This window comes from Neomonachus schauinslandi, chromosome 1, assembly GCF_002201575.2.
Source record: "Neomonachus schauinslandi chromosome 1, ASM220157v2, whole genome shotgun sequence".
Classification (NCBI taxonomy): domain Eukaryota; kingdom Metazoa; phylum Chordata; class Mammalia; order Carnivora; family Phocidae; genus Neomonachus; species Neomonachus schauinslandi.
This window is the reverse complement of record NC_058403.1, coordinates 75,370,547-75,390,832: the sequence shown is the minus strand read 5'-3', so window position 1 is coordinate 75,390,832 and position 20,286 is coordinate 75,370,547. Positions and strand designations below refer to the sequence as shown.

Sequence of the window (20,286 nt, the reverse complement as noted above, 5' to 3'; positions counted from 1 at the left end):
AGAAAGAAAGAAAGAAAGAAAGAAAGAAAGAAAGAAAGAAAGAAAGAAAGAATCACACTTTGTATGGGATTAAGTGTTGGAGAGGGGAAAACCAGGGCCATGATTTTAGGGCATCCCATCCAGATAGCAATCCTGGCCTTGTTGGACCCAGGTTCTAAAAGGGGACTTAAAAATGTTTAAGGAAGTCACTCCAAAGTGTGGGACTGCTTGGTTTGGGGTGCTGAGTAGGAAACCCACTTGTATATATTATTTGAGGTTCAAGAAGATTGTTGAAATATAAAAACTGATATCACCTAGTTACATATTTTTCTCTTTCCGAAATAGGCTTTTGATTTGGCCTAAATTAGAAATTTAAGTCTAAATTATTTGAAATAATGCCACATTTTAAGATCTTAAATATTCACCTATTAATCAGGTAGAAGTTGGGGCTCCTGGGTGACTCAGTCAGCTAAGTGACTGATTCCTGATCTCAGCTCAGGTCTTGATCTCTAGGTTGTGAGTTCAAGACCCATAATGGGCTCGACACTGGGCATGGAGCCTACTTAAAAAAAAAAAAAAAACAGGTAGAAGCTGATTTTATGCATCGATTTCCTCTCTTAGATGGATCATAAAAGTATTTTTTAAAAGATTTTATTTATTTATTTGAGAAAGAGAGTGAGCAACAGAGAGAGCACAAGCTGCAGGGAGAGACAGAGGGAGAAGGAGAAGCAGACTCCCTGCCAAGCAGGGAGCCCAGTGCAGGGCTTGATCCCAGGACCCTGGGACCATGACCTGAGCTGAAGGCAGACGCTTAATTGACTGAGCCACCCAGGTGACCCAAAAGTATTTTTTTATTTTAAATAAATTGGCCACCTTTTATAAGCAACCTATTGCTAAATAAACCCTAAATTTATCTTACCACTGAGGAAAAATTATTTAAAATGCAAGGAAACCACAATCACTATGAAAATAAAACATAATTACTGTACTATCAAAAGAATAAATCGTGTCACTCCTCTAGTGGCTAAAATAGTAGTTTTGACATAGGATAATTAACTTTCCATTTGTGACAAAATTTTCCTATTTTTATTTTTTTAATTTATTTTTTAAAGATTTTATTTATTTCATAGAGAGGGAGCACGAGAGAGAGAGATCACGAGCAGTGGGGAGAGGTAGAGGGAGAAGGAGACTCCCTACTGAGCAGGGAGCCCAATATTGGACTCTTTCCCAAGACCAAGATCATGATCTGAGTGGAAGGCAGACACCTAACTGACTGAGCCACCAGGCGCTCAAAATTTAGCATTACTGGGAGTCACAGCTCAAGAGGTTTTCATGGTTGAGGATGCTTCCATTGCAGATGATGGCGGCTACTATTCCATTCTGTTTACCCTATATCCTCTTCCCTGGACCTTATATCATATATTCTCATGTGGCCATAGTTTTCAATTTTGCTCAGTTGGCAGTGCAAGGTTAAAGGGTTAATATGGAATGTCGGCCAAGAAGGGTCACCACCTGAAGCAATGAAAAAGAATATGACCTGGCCTCTAGATACAGTTTTCTACTAAATAACAGAAGCTCCTTCTCCTAAAAACCTGCTGATGGCTCCCATCAGCCTGAATTGGCAAGTGACATATTGAAGTATTTTATCCTGCTCCCCTATACCAAATTTTAACCAGTTATCAAAAGTATATTTTTTTCAATAGACCTTCAAAAATGGCAGTGATCAGTAATTTCTTAAATATTTATTGGGATAACTTCTGCAGAAGAGATAGTCTACTTTGATTCAGTATTCACTTATAATACTTGTGAACAAGACTCATTCTAAAACAGGAAACAAACAAGGAAACAGGTACTTAGTCCACACTATATGCCAGGCATTTTGCTAGGGGGCCAACAAGACTAAGTAATAATCAGTGCTTAAACAAATAATAATATCAATAATCTATGATATTTTTGCATTTCATGAAAACATTCTATGTTCATGCAAATTTGAAGTCTAATTCTTGCAGTGGGTGTGTATTAATGTATGTGATTATCTGTTTTGGGGTGCACCTGTGTGCCTTCACATGTTTCCTTCCTCTGACCACAATGTAACCACATGCCCTGATCTTCCAGTGAAGCTGGTGGTAACTCGAGCATTGATGATTACTGCAGATATTCTAGCTGGATTTGGATTTATCACCCTGCTTCTTGGTCTTGACTGTGTGAAATTCCTCCCTGATGAGCCATACATCAAAGTCCGCATCTGCTTTGTTGCCGGAACCATTTTACTAATAGCAGGTACTCTCTGCAGTAGTGGTGGGGTAGAGGAGCACATCTATGGTCTTGAGATGAAGGAGAAGGGTGCTTGTTGTCAAGCAGTTCAATTTAGGAACATATGTGACCTGCTTTTCTAGATTGGAGGAATAAAGAGCACATCCCCCAACCCTACTTACTTCAGATATGGAATCAAATAATTAATTTTGTTAATATCCTGGAACAAAGTTTATCGAAGTCCTCAAACTACTTTTTAACCATTTTAAAAAGTTATATAATGATCTAAAATTTTCAAATAATTTATTTTTTGATTATTCCTGAAGTTAAATCTTCAAGTATGTCCCAAAGCACCACCTCCTTACCTGTACCCACTCCCACCAATTCTTTTTAGCAATGAACTTAATTGTGCCAAGGCCTATGTTAGAGTTTTCTCATGTGCCAGGCCATTTGATCATAAATGTAACAATAAGCAGATTATATCTCCACTTAGGAAGCAGATGTATAAATGGAGTCCTGAAGGCTAATAAATCAAGCATGACTAATAAACAGTCAAGAAGCACTTTACATGGTGTTTATTGATGAAAGAACAAGGTCTGTCATTAAATTCAGTTTAGTCTTCCTCTGTCACAACATGATGTCTTCTTAGGATCTTAATGCAAGTTGGGAGAAAATACACTGTCAAAGAAATAAAAGTGCAGGAAGATCGAAAACCAGTGGGCACACCCCTCAGAGAGAAAACCATCATTTTCTTATGGTAGCAGCCAAAAGTTAGCGAAGCAAATGCTCATGGGAACATCAACAGGCAGTACAAGATGAATGGATAGGGATTTTGGAACTAAAAATGCTTGGAGGGGCGCCTGGCTGGCTCAGTTGGTAGAGCATGTGATCTTGAGTGGTGAGTTGGAGCCCCATGTTGGTGGTAGAGTTTGCTTAAAAAAATAAAAAAATAAAATAAATAACGTGGAGATATATACGTGTGATGTGTGAGTTAAACAACTGGCCTCCTTTTCTTGATCTGCAAAATAAGGTAAAGCCCCAGTAATAATATCTACCCTGAATTGCTGTCATGAAGATCCAGTGTGGGTAGAGTAAGCACGTAGCAGAGAGCCTAACCCATCACACAGTCAAAACTGGGGCTTCCCTGAAGTTTTATACACACATATTGAGTCAAGGCCTGATGATCCTTAGGTTGTATTAAAAAGTCACAAGAACTTACTAAGTTTTCCTTTTTAAGACATTTATTCCCATGTCCTGCCTAGTAATAACATAGAGCTTTTGTATATAACAATGTGTTTTATTTAACAAATTTAAACATCATTTAATGCTATACAATTTTGCTCCAGAATACTTCTTGAAATATCACTAGATATACCATTTTTTAATAAAAAACCAAAACAAGCTAAATTAAAACAAAAAGAAAGAAACAACGATTTGATGAAAAAAATCCCTACAGGAATGGATGAAGAAATGACAAAATTAAATTTCCAGAGATGGCCAAAGGCTTGGAACCATCATTTGAAACTAGTATGCCATATATATTATATATAAAATACTAATTTTATGTATAAAATACTAATGCCATACATATGATATGTTACTTATAAATATTTATGGCATGCTATTTTCATATGGTATGAAATATATACATATTTCATATATATTTATCTATGTGTGTGTATATATATAATTTTCCATAATCTGTAAATTTCATAAAGGAATTTCCATCTTAAACTCGTAGATTGCAATATTGTAGAAAATATGTGGTAATTTAAACCATTATCTGAAGGTTTTATGTTCATGATCTGGTCCTTCTTAAAGTTCTTGCATTAAACAATTGGGAAAAGAATGCAATGAAATGGTGAACACTATTTTCACATAGCCTTTGTCCCATAGTTCGCCACCTTTTTCCCTTGCATCTAAGCAATGACGTGCAATTTATACCTTTAAAGTGAGAGGACTCTAGTGGCGTCATTTCAAGCCAGTCCAATTGTCAGAGAGACTAATTCTGGGGATTAAGTTTTGTTTAAAAGGAACAAAATTTCTTAGCTCATTCTTACATGGTGTGGGGGTGGTAGATAAGAATTTATTTTATAATAAAGACAGTTTTTACTCCAGTTATTTGTTTTTGACCCCTACACACTAAAATTATTGACTTCAAAAGCATAGTTTCCTTATGGGTGTTAATTATGTAGCTGACATAACTTTAATCGTGGGTCTAGGTGGTGGGGCAGAGGAGAAATAGAATATCCTTAAAGACATATACTTTTAATTAAAAATCAATAGAGGATGAACATATGCTGTATATTATTTGTCTTCGATTTTGTGTTCTTTCTTTTGTTTTTCATATTTCGTTTTACACAGCACTTAAGAAAACATTGGAAAGAGGGAAATTAAAGAAAACCACAATGACCATTTTAAGTCTACGCACACAGAGGAACACTGCATTGTTTAATCTTTGTATTTCTCTTTATGTATAAACTTATATACAGTTTAGAAGAGATACAAAATAGAAAGCAAAAGGAAGACATAGAAGAGGTATCCAAAATTTGAGTTGTCCATAAATCCATAGAATCATTATTATCCCTCTAAATGATGCCAAGCATTTTGGGTAGCAGTCAGATCTCCTTGAATCTAAATTTGGAAAGGCCTGCATTATTTTTAGCAACTTTCCTTTCTTTCAGGTGCCCCAGGAATCATTGGTTCAGTGTGGTATGCTGTTGATGTTTATGTGGAACGTTCTTCTCTGGTTTTGCACAATATATTTCTTGGCATCCAATATAAATTTGGTTGGTCTTGTTGGCTTGGAATGGCTGGGTCTCTGGGTTGCTTTTTGGCTGGTGCTGTCCTGACATGCTGCTTATACCTCTTCAAAGGTAAGAACAAAATAAAATAACACACTTATTGCCACCTGTATCAATCTTCCTAGCCCGATGGAAACAGATCTCACCAACACAAAATAATGTTGCCTACTTGATCCCTACCTATTATAAAAAAAATGACACTTTAACAATTTCTGTTGTTCAAGGACAACTGATTTGCAATATTCATGTCTTACTAGCTGGTTAGTGGTATATTGGGTGGAAAAAACAACAACAACAAACAAACCCACAGTTATAGCTATATCCAACATTTAAATATAAAATGATGATTTCAATATTTTCAGAATTTTATATATCTAACTTCATCCAATCTACTAAATTTATATCTAGAGTTAAATAGAGAAGTAGACTGAGAGCCAAGTCAAATATTTGTTGTTGAAAAATGTAATGTGTTACTATTGGGTTTTTAAAAATATCACTTAAAAAGCAAGAGAATCTATCTCCTCATCAGAAAGAAAGAGAGAAAGAGAAGAGAGAGAGAGAGAAAGAAAAGGAAATCACCTAATTTTTAAATCAAAAAATAACTGTCCAGATGAAAATCTTTGATTTTCTTCTAGGATTCTTTTTCGATGATTCCTTCTTAGAATATTTATATCCTTGCCTCTTTATGAGAAGAATGTATAAAGTGAAATTTTCTCCCCAAAGTTTACAGAGTCTTAATGATTTTTATATCATGACATTTATCTCTTTCCAACAGATGTTGGACCTGAGAGGAACTATCCATACTCCATGAGAAAAGCCTATTCCACAGCAGCTGTTTCCATGGCCAAGTCATACGTAGCCCCTCGGACAGAGACTGCCAAAATGTATGCTGTGGACACAAGGGTGTAAAGTGCCACACGTCAGTTTGCGTGTACGTTACTGAAATAATCAATCAATATGTTTGTGTTAATCCAGGAACACTTATTTTGACCTCACTATGTGCAACTAAATTAATTGCTCAGCTTAATCAAGAAGTTTGATTCTCCTATCCCTGCTCCTTTTCTGTCATTCTCATATTCTCCCTCCTCGTTTCCACCCTCCTCTTCCACATGCCCCCACGCACTTGCCCTGTATTTTTGGATAAGGTTGCTAGGATATACAAATGTTTGTTTGTGATTTCTGTATTGCTGTTAGAGATTGTGACATGGTGATATTCAAGTAAAATGACACTTTAAGACTAGAAAGCAACCTTTGAAAGAGGCCAGGGATTCTAATCTTTGAAGGGATTGACAGCCTCTTAGCAAATTCCCTGGCTTTTGGTTCATTCTTTGTGTTCTCATCTGAGTGAGTTATTTGATAACTTTCAAGAAGATGATTCTTCGAAATTTAAGCTAGTACATCAAACCTTACCATTACTCTGACCCTGTTAAAATAGAAAAAATAAAACAGCAGCTTCATATACCAGCCACTGGTGGAACTTAAAGATAAGAAGTTTCAAACTGAGGGTTGCTGGAGTGGTGGGGGGTGGGAGGGATGGGGTGGCTGGGTGATGGACATTGGGGAGGGTATGTGCTATGGTGAGCGCTGTGAATTGTGTAAGACTGATGAATCACAGAGCTGTACCCCTGAAACAAATAATACATTATATGTTAATAAAAAAATTAAAAAAGATAAGAAGTTTACCTTCCACACTTGGAATGTCAAATGCAAATGCTGAATTAATACCAGAGCAGTGGTGACTTTCTTCCTCATTAGCAACATAAGAGATCTGTGTATTATTTTATCACTACTGTAATTTTGCCTATATATTGTCAAACTATTAGACCACAGCAACAATAGCTAAACCAGAGAGTTCATTCATTGATTGGACATCCAAAAATGTTTCATGAATGCACTATATTAGAATTCACTGATTCAAGTGTCCTCACACCACTGGATCCTCATCACCCAGCAAAATACATGTGATAAAATTTAACAAATAGTTGTTGATTGGAAGAAATAAAGGCTCACAACTCTTTACTGAAAATAAGATGAATTGCTAATGGGATTTTATTCATATTCTAATTTAACCATCTTAATTTTTTAAATGATAAGGCTTTTTAAAAAGTTACATAATTTAATCTCAGGTTTTCTGATTTCTTATAAATCGCATGAATAGCATGAATACTCTTGCAGTACCGTAACAGACTACCCACTGAACTGGAAATTAGTTCTTTCAAAAATAGAGATTTAGTTGTGAATTTCTGAAGACCCCCAAAAGAAGTGTTTTAAATTTAAAAAGTTAAAAATCATGTGAAAATGAGATGATGAAAGCCTAATACATATATTTATGTTGTTGTGAATGGTGTTCATGACTTCACATGGTATCTCTTTATCAGTATTCTCAGGAGAAATTCTAAGCGAATCTTAGAATTAAAAGCAACTGATTGATTTTTATTTCATGGATATTACTAACCATGTAATTGACATTTAAAAAATTATTTGTAGATCATGTTTACTTGTTATATTGGTGTTATTCTATGCAGTTTAAAACTTATTTTTTGTTGTTCCTTTTTTCACAACTTTGGTTTTTAAAATTTTTGCTCCTACTTCTTTTTTATGACCTAATGTCTGTCATGTTTTATATATTCTAGTTAAGTCTCTTGAAATTCTTCTTGGGAAAGGCAGGGTAAAATTAATTAAATAACTCATTAGATTTTAGAGAGATAAATTTTTCCCTCCTTAAAGACTTCATTTGTATGAGGAAATATTTCAGAGGATTCTTGTGATAACGGACATCTATGAATGTTTTGAAATTTTTCTCAATAAAAATGTTTTATATATCCTGGGACATATATTAGTTTTTTTAAAATTTCTTTGGGAATGTTTATTCCTCATTCACTATTATTTAATGAAGCCTCCCAAAATAAAGCATAACAAAGAATATATTTTGTATACCAACTAAGGACAACAAAACAAATATTAAATAGTGAAGAAGTAATAATTGGCATCGTGGCAATTCAACATGCCCAGAAAGAAAAATTATGGAAGCCCAAAGTATACACACAAGATTATTAGGTTGAAATATTGAAATAGCCCGCTAACTTCTGGATACTAAAGTTTAGTCATATCTGGTTACTTACAACAAGAAAAAATAAAATTTATAAAATTGGACAATTGTATTTACCTATATCTCTTCATTAACTCCTATTTTCTAATATCACATTTTAATTGAAATTAATCTTTTGTTATTATAGATGGTATATATGTGCATTGTAGAAAGTCAGAGAATAAAAATAATAAAAAATGTATCTTCCATATTTTACAATATGGGCCCGTGTTCTCTCCACTGAGAGCATCACTGTTCCTAAAATCTCACTGAGTATCTGTATATCCTTCCAGATATTCTACATGTCTACACATATATGCAAAGACATTCCCACATATGCATATATTTCTTTTTAAGGGATAATTTCATATATGTTGCTCTGTAAGCTACTTTTTTCCCCTGTAGTATCTCTGCTTTTTCATAGTAATAAATTTTCATTTTTATCTAATTCCCTATCCATATTGAAATTTCCCCAAGTTTTTCAAAGCTGGTTTGTCCAAACCAGAATCTGCATTTCCTTTGGTTGGTATGCCCTTAAGTCTCTCTGATTCAAGCCACATGTTTTTTTCACTAACCCTGAAAAAAAAAAAAAAACGGAACCAGTTTTCTTTAATTTTGTTCCACCTTTTGGATTTTTTTGATGTCAGTTAGCTTGTTTCTCTATGCCTTCTATTTCCAATAAGTTGACATTTAAATCTGGAGACTTGATGTAATCAAGTTCAAAAGTTTCTAGAATATACTATGTGTTGTGATAGCATATCTGGAGACTTAATATCTGGTTGATTTAGCCTCAGTTATGTTAAAATCGTTCACTGGATGAGGATGATGGCCATCAATCCATCCGTTCTTCAGTTACATATATTTGTACTTTAGAGACAAAAACAAGGGATTGTTATGGTGTTCTTCTGGAAACTGTAGGAATATTCTATTCTTCCTCAACCATAATACTAATTTTAAAATAACACCTTTAACAATTGATAGTCCTTACCTGAATCAATAACTGGTGAGGGTTTGTAGAAAGATGATTTTCTAATTATAGTTTATTTACAACTGTAGTAGAAATTTATCCATAGAATAAGCCTACTCTCTCCATCTGAGTCTGTGTAGTTACCATAACAAATCATGTCTCTCCTTTTGCTTAAATGTCTTTCTGTTGTTTCTAGGATAAAGTGACAAAAATTTTAACATGATTCTAGGCATAGTCAGTTGGGCATCTGAGCCTTGGTTTTGGCTCAGGTGATGGTTTCAGGGTTGTTAGATCAAGGCCTGCCTTGGCTCTGTGCTCAGCTCTCCTCTCCCTCTGCCTGCCACTCTCCCTGCTTGTGCTCTCTCTCTCTCAAATAAATAAATAAATCTTAAAAATAATTAACAAGACTGCAAGCTCTAAACATTTTTTACTTTGTGTACTGCTTTATTCTCAGCACCCTGCACAGTGCCTGATGGATAGCAGGCCCTCAGTACGCATGTTTGAATAAATGAGTGAATGAATTGCAATCATACAGTGGCCTGCAAAAGCTAAGCATCCATTGCATGTGATTGATTTGTTGATTGGATTATTCTTACATTATTCATGCACATATTTGTGCAGTTTTATTAAAAGATCTTCTGTGTGTTTTCAAGCATCCTCAAGCATAGAAGGGACAGAGACACAAACAACTAAAGTTAGTGTGCAATAAAATAATTGCTATAATTTGGTTATGTATGCACTGTCATAGGAAAAGCAGTCACTTCACCTGAGAGTAGGGGAGCCTTTGCAGAGGAGGGAGATTTTCAAAGAAAACAAGTTAGGAGAAAGTATTCTATACAGAGAACAACATGCACAGAGAAAGAATCAAGAGAAGGCAACTAATGTGCTAAAAATTACGAGCAGTTCCATGTTCCCAGAGCATAACTGGGAGAAAGAGGTGTGGGTTTTGTTTTGTTTTGTTTTAAGATTTTATTTATTATTTATTTGACACAGAGAGAGAGAGAGAGAGCAGGAGCACAAGCAGGGGGAGCTGCAGAGGGAGAGGGAGAAGCAGGCTCCCCACTGAGCAGGGAGCCGGAGCGGGGGCTCCATCCCATGACCTGAGCCCAAGGCAGACGTTTAACCAGCTGAGCCACCCTGGCGTCCCGAGAAGGAGGTTTTGATATTCACAAATTATTTTAAAATGAAAAATATGAGGAGATAGCATTTTCCCTCTTTCCAAGGTAGGAAAATTGAAGGGAAGGTATTTGCTAAAAACCCTCAATGCCATCATTAGAAATACAACCCAAGTCCAGAAGGTGCTAGTTTTATTTGGCCTGGCAACATCCTGGTTTCCCTAATGCAGCCAGCCTCTTTGAGGACTCCTCTATGCAGCAAAGTCTTATTAAGCCAGTTTTCACCATCACAGACATAATTCTGATTCCCAGTTAATCTTCCCATCATATCCTCTCCTTTACACTTTAATCTTCTTTCAAATCAATTGCTTTGTTTTTTCGGTTTTCTTTCTTTGTCTCAACGTTCTCCTGCTGGAGAAAATAGTTCCAATCTTATTTTAAGGGGATAAACTGAAAATTAGGTAGAAAAATATTTCTTGGAGTAAGTTCTGCAGTTTTTGAGCTTAGAAATAATTGTTCCCAAGTAAATAACGTTAGCCCCGATATGCAGTAATTAATTGAAAATAATATAATGCACAATCCTATATTGGTTACCGTGTTTCCATTCAAAAAAAGCTGGTGACGCTTTAAGTTTTTATTGAAATAATTTTATTTGTTTAAAATAAAAAGGGATAAGGACACAGACACACAAAAAACCCACGATTACTCCAGCACCTAGAAGAGAGTTAACATAGAGAAAATTATATATGCATAAGACTTTTCAGAAATTAACAGTACAGAAATGTAAATATGAATGTCCCTCTTACCCACCTCCATGGACTTCCCTTACAGTCTCTCTCCCAAGAGATGTACCTCTCACATATTTCTTGTATCCTTTCAAACAAACAAAAATTAAAATTTTTGGCATATATATATATATAGATCCTTTGAAAATGTATACAGCATACTGTTACTCGATATTTTCTCTTTAAAAATAAAATCAACAATTAAATATATTTATTGGCATTTTTCCATATCACCTCACTCATTTTAATGGCTTCATAATTCATTGTTCATATGAACCATTATTTATCCAATTTGTCCCTTTAAACATCTTCATTTTTGCTATTATAAGTGATGTGGCAATGAATACTGTTTCAAAAACACCTTTGTCAAAACAAACAAACAAACAAAAAACACCTTTGTCTTCTTACAGGATTATAACTATAGCGTTACTTTTTATGTCTAAAAGTAGAAATGCTGAATCTATGTGAATATATTAAATTTTTGATACCTATAGCCAAATTGGCCTCCAAAAAAAGGTACTGATTTATACTTTCACCAGCAGTATATAAAAGTGCTTGTTTTCCCACACTGTTGCCAATGCAAGATGTTAGCAATCTTTAATACTGTTACTGATATTATGGGTAGAAAATGATATCATATTGCTGCTTTGCTTTGCCTTTATTTAACTAAGTTGAACACAGTTGATCAACTTTTTAAAATAATCATTAATTGTTTGAATATTTCTGCAGATGGAAATTTTAAGGTTTTTTTTGGTTTTTAGTCCCATGTTATGGTGTATTCCAAATTTCAAAGCATATATTGACGAGCTTCTCAAAGTGGATCAAACTTACTAACAATGGTATTTGAAAAAAATTTCAGTGGTACATTAAATCTTTTTATTTTATATCTATTTATTTTTATATGGATTTGAAAAAGCATGTTTTCCACTTATGATACAATTTAAAGTTTCCATGTAAAATACATTTAAGTTTGAAACTGAGTTGATTTAAAATACATTAAATAAAAATAAGTAAAAACACTTTTTAGGTAATTAAAAATGAAAAAGTCCATATTTTAGAGACTGAATTTTGGTATACAATGGTTTAATCAATGTAGTATTCTTAAAATAGAATATAAGCAAAAGGTAAAATAGCTTATTAAATGTCATTGCTCATGCAAAGTAAAGCCGCAAGCTAGGATTAGAGTTAGCAAATGAAAAATGGACATATGCTCTGTTAAATAACAAAATTCAACCAAGTAAATTTGAAGACCTAATTGTCTTTATTGAACAATTCATGAATCAGGATGTACCCCATAGGCAGGTAGAGAGGCAATCTGAGGAGTTTACAAAATGGAAAGTTTTTATAAATGGGGGGGTGGGGACAAGGAAATTATTAGCAAAAGGAAAAGATTGTCCCAGAGGAGGCTGTTTGCAAGTTGTCTTATCATGCTAATTATCTCCTCTTTCTTTGGGGGATGGAGAGGACCCAGGTGACAGACTTATTGGTGTTGATGGAAAAAAAATTCCTGACTGACCTGTTGGGCTACATTTCTGAGGAGGTTGAAACTGCAATTAGATTGGGTATTAAGCCCCAGTTTGGGAACTTTGTCTAAGTGACACCATTTTGGGCCTGCAGTTTTTCAATATATAGGATGTTTCTAGAGCCCCCAAAATAAGAAAATAATACTTATTTATTTTGGTTATTTAAAACACATTTCAGAAATCATATTATTCCACTCATAAAAAATGCATTATATATGCATAACAGACTTTTTAAACAATGTAACCACAATACCATTATCAGTCAACAACATTAACAATTAACAACTCCTTAGTATCAATTTTTCCAATGTCTATTTTGTTGCAACTGTCTGAAAAATATTTTTTTACTTGGATCCCAAATTCCAAATCCAATATTGTCCACAATTTGCTGTTGATATGACTCAAATAAAATACTGTGATTTTAATTTCTATAATCTCCACTGAGTCAAGGTTTAGGAGACTTGAAAAATGTAAAGTACTATAAGGTTTCCTTTGCAAAAACTTGACTACTTCCACAAAACTGACAGCTTAAATATTTGTTGATAATATTTAGCAGGGGGGAAAGAAAAACCATACTCAAAAAGGAAATTGGAAGTTTGAAAGAAGGAAAGAGGATGCTTTTGTGATACTTATTTAAGTGTGATTTCACTTCCACCAGATAAAGGGACATGAAGACAAGTAGACCTGACTCTTGAATTGTCTTCCTGAGTTTGCTGGAGGAAGTGTTGGATCTGGAAGGAAAACTCTGAGGGTTGTGGAAATCATCAAACTTCTCTGCTGTTTTTTAAATTATGTTATTATATGCAAAGCTAAGCCTACATCACCCAGAGAACTAGGGGAAGGAGTTGAGATACGTTCCAGTTGCAAAACACAGTTTCAAAAAAACCCAAAAAACCAAAAACCACAGTCTCTCCCTTACTAAATTAAAACAAATATTATACCATGCCTTCCTTTTCTAAAGCTATTGCATGGGAAGTGTTAATTAAAAGAGGAACTCAGGGCGCCTGGGTGGCTCAGTCGGTTGAGCGTCTGCCTTCCGCGCGGGTTGTGATCTGAGGGTCCCGGGATTGAGTCCCGTGTTGGTCTCCCTGCTTGGCCGGGAGCCTGCTTCTCCCTCTGCCTGCCACTCTCCCTGCTTGTGCTCTCTCAGTCTCTCTCTCTCAGATAAATAAAATCTTAAAAAAAAAAAAAGAAGAGGAAATTGGGGGGGGGACCTCTATTTTATTAGAGAAGGGAAAAGCTTTGAGGTTAGTAAATAAAAATAAAAGAAGCTAATTTGGTTAATATAGCAGAAACTGAAACAGTCAGCAAACCTGTCAGAAACAAAGATGAGGGAAACTAAGGAAAAAAAATACATTATTGGAGAATAAAAATCAGGAGCTAGAAACATAGTGAAGACAATCACATAGAGTTGTTCCACTAATGACTGTTCTGAGCATATGGTCAATTCTTGTTGCTTTCTCTATGGAATCCTTTACTCATGCCAATAAAATCAGAGTAAAAGAAAATGTATTTTTAAAGTAAACAAACTCTCTTCTAAAGCCTTACACAGTTTAGTTCTGAACCGGAAGAACATGTATACCTCCAACAGCAAGGCAGAAGCGCTAGGTTTCTGCACCCTTTTTAGTGACCATCTCTTATTTACTCGAGTGTGTCCCATGGGTGGCCGTCCCTTACATGTAGCAGCTTATCAGAACATGCCCCAGTAATGCTTTGGGATCTTTAAGAGATTGGTATTCCATCCCTTCATCCAACTCTCCTCATACAGCATTGATCTTTTGTTTTGTTTTGTTTTGTTTTGGCCAAGTCACCGGTGACAAATATTCCCAACGATATCAGTTAAGGATGCAATCATTCACTGATTATTTAAAATATGTCCTTAGACTTTCTTGTTTTGTGTCTCTCAATATACTTCAAGAAAGAATAATAGCTAAATCTGATAGGCAATTAGTTAGTGGTACCTAAGACTCTTTAAATTATAGATTTACCCAGATTTAGATACATAGAAGAGAAAATAATCTGAATTGACACTTCAGTTTTCATATGCAACTGGAAAAATAAAAACTATTTATTAAATATAAAGACAAAAATAATTGTATTAATTGCTAGAGAAAAAAGTTCTCTTAGTTTTGCTTGTTGCATCCCATAAAATAGATTTTTCCAAAAAGGAAGGCTTCCCCCAATAAATAAAATAATAAAAATAAGAAACCTGTGTTTATTGATCATTTCAGTGCTTCTGAACAATACCATTTTTCATCTTATTAATATAAAAATCTGCCATCTTGATTGATACACATTATTCGCTTCATGAATTAGGTAGAAACAGACATAATTTTAGAAGAAAAGAATAACTATTGTCTAAATGCACAACTTTGAATTACATTTTATTTATCACCAAACGGTTCCATTTTGTAAAGGAATATCACTTTTATTTCAACTTCCTAGAAATGCAATTAGTAAAAATAACAAAGCAATTATACTCTTTCCCAGGACCTAGTATTAAATATGAAAGAAAAAAATGGCTTGTGTAGCGTTATTTTGCACAAAACCACAAAACAAAATGAATTTAAAAGTAAAAGATTCCTTTGAGATGTATGTTATGTTTTTCTCTTTTGTTGTTGTTCTGATTTAAAAAAAATCATTCTCTATTGAAAGTGGGGTCTCATTGCCAACACATTTTCATTGTCTCATTTTCTCTTACACGAACCTGACATATTTCACATTTTGCCTTAGATATAATATTCTGCTGGAGTTTCATTTCATTGTCCACATGACTGCTATTCAGTTCTATCCCAACTCTATTTCATTTCCGCGAAAGATACTGAATTTTAAAGTTGTCTTTTGTAAAGGTTGTGTTCCTAACACAAATGAAACAAATCTGGAACTACAAAACTGAAAATGAAAGGAGAGCTTGTGGTCAAGGTATAAAAGAAACAGGCTAGACCTGTGGGGTCAGTGCTGTAGATGCTACATACCACGTGAACATCGTGTATGCGCATTAGCCTGCCTTCGTGGGCAACTCAAATTCACAGGTCTCATCCTCAGAAGTGAGAGTATATATCAGATTTTCTAGACTCTCTGATGGCAAGTGTCTCACCTGATGCTCCATTTCATTGTGAGCAATATGAGCTAGGGTAATAGATTCCTCTTTGCAAACTTGAACATCATTATCATTCCATTCTGCTCAGGTCTGTTAAAAATCTGATATCAATAGTAACCCAGCTTCATGATTTCATCTAGCCATTAAATCAAACCTAACATTGGGCTATAATCATAGGTAGGCTTTCATGCCCTCTGCTGGATGCTCAAAGAAAAAGCTACACCCTTTAACAACTAGAAAAGCCTCATTTAAAAAATAATGTTCTTTAACATAAGAAGAAAAAACTCTAGTCTTATTGGAATTAAAATCTGAAACACCAGGTTAAATTGAATTTTAACAACTTATTGGTGAGCTAAGATGGAAGTAAAGATTTTCAGAGATGAGATGACAGAAAATGTACAGGTTTATCGTTTTAAATTTCCTTTTTAAATGTTACAATAATCATATAATCCAAATTAGTTTTATTATTTTCAGTAGTTTTCAGTGGACCATAAAGAGCATTTGCTAGAACTTCTAAGTCTCATTCTGGAGATCAGAGCAAAGTAGTGGAAACTCTAATATCATTAAACATCATACTAAGTTTGGTGGAGAAATATATCCAGAATCTTACACAATAATTAACATATAATGGTCTTTTAGTGATTATTTTTTAGAATTAAATGAAAATATAATCTGGGATATCTGATAAGACATCTTTGTCAGAAGGGTTTTTATGGAAACAAACTCTTTTTCTACCAGCCCTACTTACCTGCCAACACCTCCCACACTTCTTCTCATGCCCCCCAAAACCAACCAACCAACCATGTGCCAAGCATGCTATTTGGTTAGGCGTGTCCTGACACATAAATTCAAGTCACAAAAATAAATTCCGATCACTTCAACCGTGTTTTCACTAATGTCTTTGGCAAACTCCAGCTGCTGAATCATTAGCCCTGTTTCCAGATGCGCTTGTACTTCTCTATGTGTCGATTGTATCCACTGCCTATTCTGCAATTGGAATGAATTTTAACATACATAGCTCATGGGATATGAGCAAAAACTCCTTAGCATGACTTACTTGAGGTACACTTAGTTATAACCCACATTCTCTGATGTTTGTAACCACTTTTTAAAAAGATTTATTTATTTTAGAAAGAGCGTACGCACATGCACACAAGTTGGGGGGGGGGGGGGGGGGGGGGGGAAAGGAAGAGAATCTCAAGCAGACCCCCCGCTGACCCCAGAGCCAGACCCGGGGCTCGATCTCCCAACCTGGAGACCATGACCTGAGCCAAAATCAAGAGTCTGACACTCAACCAACTGAGCCACCCAGGTGCTGCTTGTAGCCACTTTTGAAATTAGATGATCATTGTGGGAAAATATCTGGACCAGGAATTGAAAGATCAAATGCCTAGTCTCTAGTTTTGTCTTTCATGCTAATTAGCTATGCATGTTAGGCAAGTCAGTTACCCTTCCAGGACCCACATTTTCTAATCTATTAAATGAAGGCAGTGATAGATACATATAGATAGATAGATAGGGAAAGAGAGACTGAGAGAGAATTAAAGTAACACATGCATTTAGTTTTAAAAGTCAAAGAGTACCATAGGCTCATGATAAAAGCCAGCACTTCTCTGCCCTACCCAACCCCACATAGCATTATCTCTAAGTTTATTTCTTGAGGCAATAATTTTCAGCTGCTTTAGTGTTTTGCTTCAGATACCTATGACCTAATTTCCAAATGATATACTTAACCATTTTTTAAAATTTTTCTTTTAATTTTAGATATTATTCACTGACTTCCCACAATCTGATTAGGATTTAGTTTTCTTATTAAATCTTGCCACCTTTCCTTAGACACACTTCCCCCTCTGTAGCTTGTCGATCTAATGCCCAATGTAAAACTCAATACTTATTATTTACACTATTCATAGCTTAACCGTTTTGGGTGTGTGGGGGGGTTAATCCAACTTCCGTTTTTCGTTGATTTAGAATTGCCTTGTCTTTTCAGTTCCTTCACTTTCCATTTACCAATAGTTAATTCATCACCACATTTTTATTATGTATTTTTTTTTCTTAATATCCCTCTTATCATCCTACAGCTATTTGTTGTCATGTTCTGACTGGAACTGGCTCTTCCCTGGGTTGCTTAATACTATCTTCCTGTAGATCATGTTCATCATCATTTCCAAAGTTCTCTTCACCTCTCCTATCTCTAATTCTTGGTGAGTCTCTGCATTGCTACAGCATGAGTTTGCTTGATTATTCTCAGTTTTGTCCCTGAAGACACTTAGCCAAGTGGAGAAACTTGAAACCCCAGTGAATTATGATTTATCCATCTGCATCCATTTCAGATATCTCTTGGTGTACTAAAATCTTGCTGTTATTTTTCTTTGTCATCTTCTTGCCACTCTCCTTGTTCTTGTGAATTAAAAACGTTTTTCCTCTTCTACTGTACTTCGTGGATTTCAGAAGGGAGGAGACATGTTCAATCTACCATGTATAACTTGAAGTTAAGAATAGCTAGGCCACAAAATTATCATGAGAATAAAATCTGAAAGCAGTTTGTATACACCCTAAACCCTGCTTACCTACCCGGGATTATTAGAGTATATTAACACAAGTTTCTCTGGGCTTCTTTCATCAGTGGATACTAATGAGATTATTTTAGCAGCCCTAAGCCATCTGTCCCTGGCTCTTACCTACATTCACTTTCATAAAGCCTTATCCCCATCAAATCTCTTCCATTTATCTCTGGGACTTTCCAGAACTAGGTAACATGGGCTTACAAAATCTGTTTGAATACATACTAAGTAAGAGACACCTTTAGACCCTTGGATATAAATTAGTGAAGCAAAACACAAAGATCTGTCCCCTCATGGATTTACATTCTAGCAAGGGAAGGCGAGCAGATTATAAATAGAATTCAACGATGTAGTGGAGTAGGTGGTAAGTGCTATGAAAAAAGTGTATCTGAGACAAAGAGTGGAAGTGCCAGGGTGGGGAGAGGTTGCAATCTAAAGTAGAATAATCAGGGTGGGTCTCATGAAGAAGGTGACATTGGGACAAAGAATTAAAGGAAGTAAAAGGGTAAAACAATGTTGATATTTGGGGGAAGAGTGTTGCAGGCAAAAGAAACAGCAAGTACTAGGGCCCTAACCCACAGATGCAGGAAGGTTAACAGCTGATAGGTCTGATAACAGTGTTCCTGGGACAAATAAGTAAGGGCAAGAGTCACAGGAAAGGAGACCTGGGCAGAGTATTGATCCTACAGGGGCCTGGGGCAAGGACTTTGGCATTTCCTTCGAGTGAGGTGAGGGTCATTGGAGTTTAGTTAAAGGACATGATCCTCTTTATATTTTGAAAAGATTACTCTAGCTACTGTGTTGGAAATAGAATATAAAGAAGGGCAAAGCTGGCAGCGAAAGGACCAGTTGAGATGCTATGACAGTCATCCAGGCAAGAACTGGTTGTGAGTGGCTCACACCAGAGGTGTAGTAAGAACTGTTTTAGAATCTAGGCTTATTTTGAAGTTAAGAGCCAAGCCAAGCCATTTTCTGACAACATGGGCATAGGAAGTGACACAGAGGGAGGACTCAAGAATGACTCCAAGTTCTTTGGTCTAAGCAACTGGAAAGTTGCTGTTGTCATCAGTTGAGATGAGGAAAGTTTGGATAAACAAGTTTGGGAAAAATTAGGTAGGAGATAAATTTGGTCAAGTTAAAAGGTATTTTAGATAAACAAGTAGAGATATCAATTGTTCAGTTTGACAAATTTGTCAGCTGAAGACCATTGTGTGTCTAGCATGGATTTCTTTTTCTGCCCCCCCCCCCCTTGCTCATGGTCACTGCAAAAGTGCTGAAAATGTCTCACTGCTACTTCTGTAGGCAGAGTTCTCAATAAGAACATTGATATCTACGCCAAAGGTTCTTATCATGGTTCTCCAAGAAATGCCATCTCCAGATACCAGAGAAAGGCTGTGGGCTCCACAGTCCACATCTACCCATACAACATGGGAGCCTCCTCCTTCTCCACACTGTGCTATTACACATGCCCCACAGCTTTGGGGTCTCCTTCAGCTTCTATCTACACTTTCTCTCTCCTCAGGCTGAGACAGGCAACTTTTTGAACTGGGACTTGTAATCCTCTTCATTCATCCTTCACCCTTCAACTCTGAGAGCCCCTTGTTCCTACTCTTGCCTTTTACCTTAATTCAAATATTCTCTTTCTGGTTTGGGTCTGGACATGTCTGAATCTCTGCTTGGACCATTGTTAAATTATGATAATTCTTACTAACTCCATACTAGGGGAGAGGTCAGATGAAAACAGGGATAATAAGGCAGGAGAAAGCTGTGATGTGTGCCTGGAGTGGAATCCCAAACTTAATGGAGACAACTCCATGCATTAATTACTGTCTATTTGAGTACTGATGTAGAAACATTCACTTGGTTATGTAGCACAAAGTATAACACAACAATGATACATTAAAGTTCCAGTACTTTACATCCTGAAACATCTCCCTGACCAAAATTCTTTCTCTACACTCATTCTTTTGTCTATTTGTCCTTTTTCAGACTATATTAATTGATTTCTGGAAATTCACACTAAATAAAACAAGTGTTCCTACATTTGATGTTTTAGAATTTAAAAAAATCTTTCTAATGTTGCCAGTTGATGATCCAGAACTAAAATC

At 35.6% G+C, this 20,286-nt stretch overlaps 1 protein-coding gene across 1 annotated transcript in view; it reads left to right on the top strand.

The window, feature by feature from the left end:
• The window catches only part of CLDN16 (claudin 16), a 20,205-nt gene extending 14,260 nt beyond the window's left edge, over positions 1-5,945 (top strand). Inside the window, exons 3-5 of the mRNA XM_021692639.2 lie at positions 2,095-2,259; positions 4,917-5,108; positions 5,812-5,945. Of these exons, the coding sequence (XP_021548314.2) occupies positions 2,095-2,259; positions 4,917-5,108; positions 5,812-5,945 (491 nt within the window). The remainder of the gene's footprint in view (positions 1-2,094; positions 2,260-4,916; positions 5,109-5,811) is intronic.
• Positions 5,946-20,286: the final 14,341 nt, after the last annotated feature.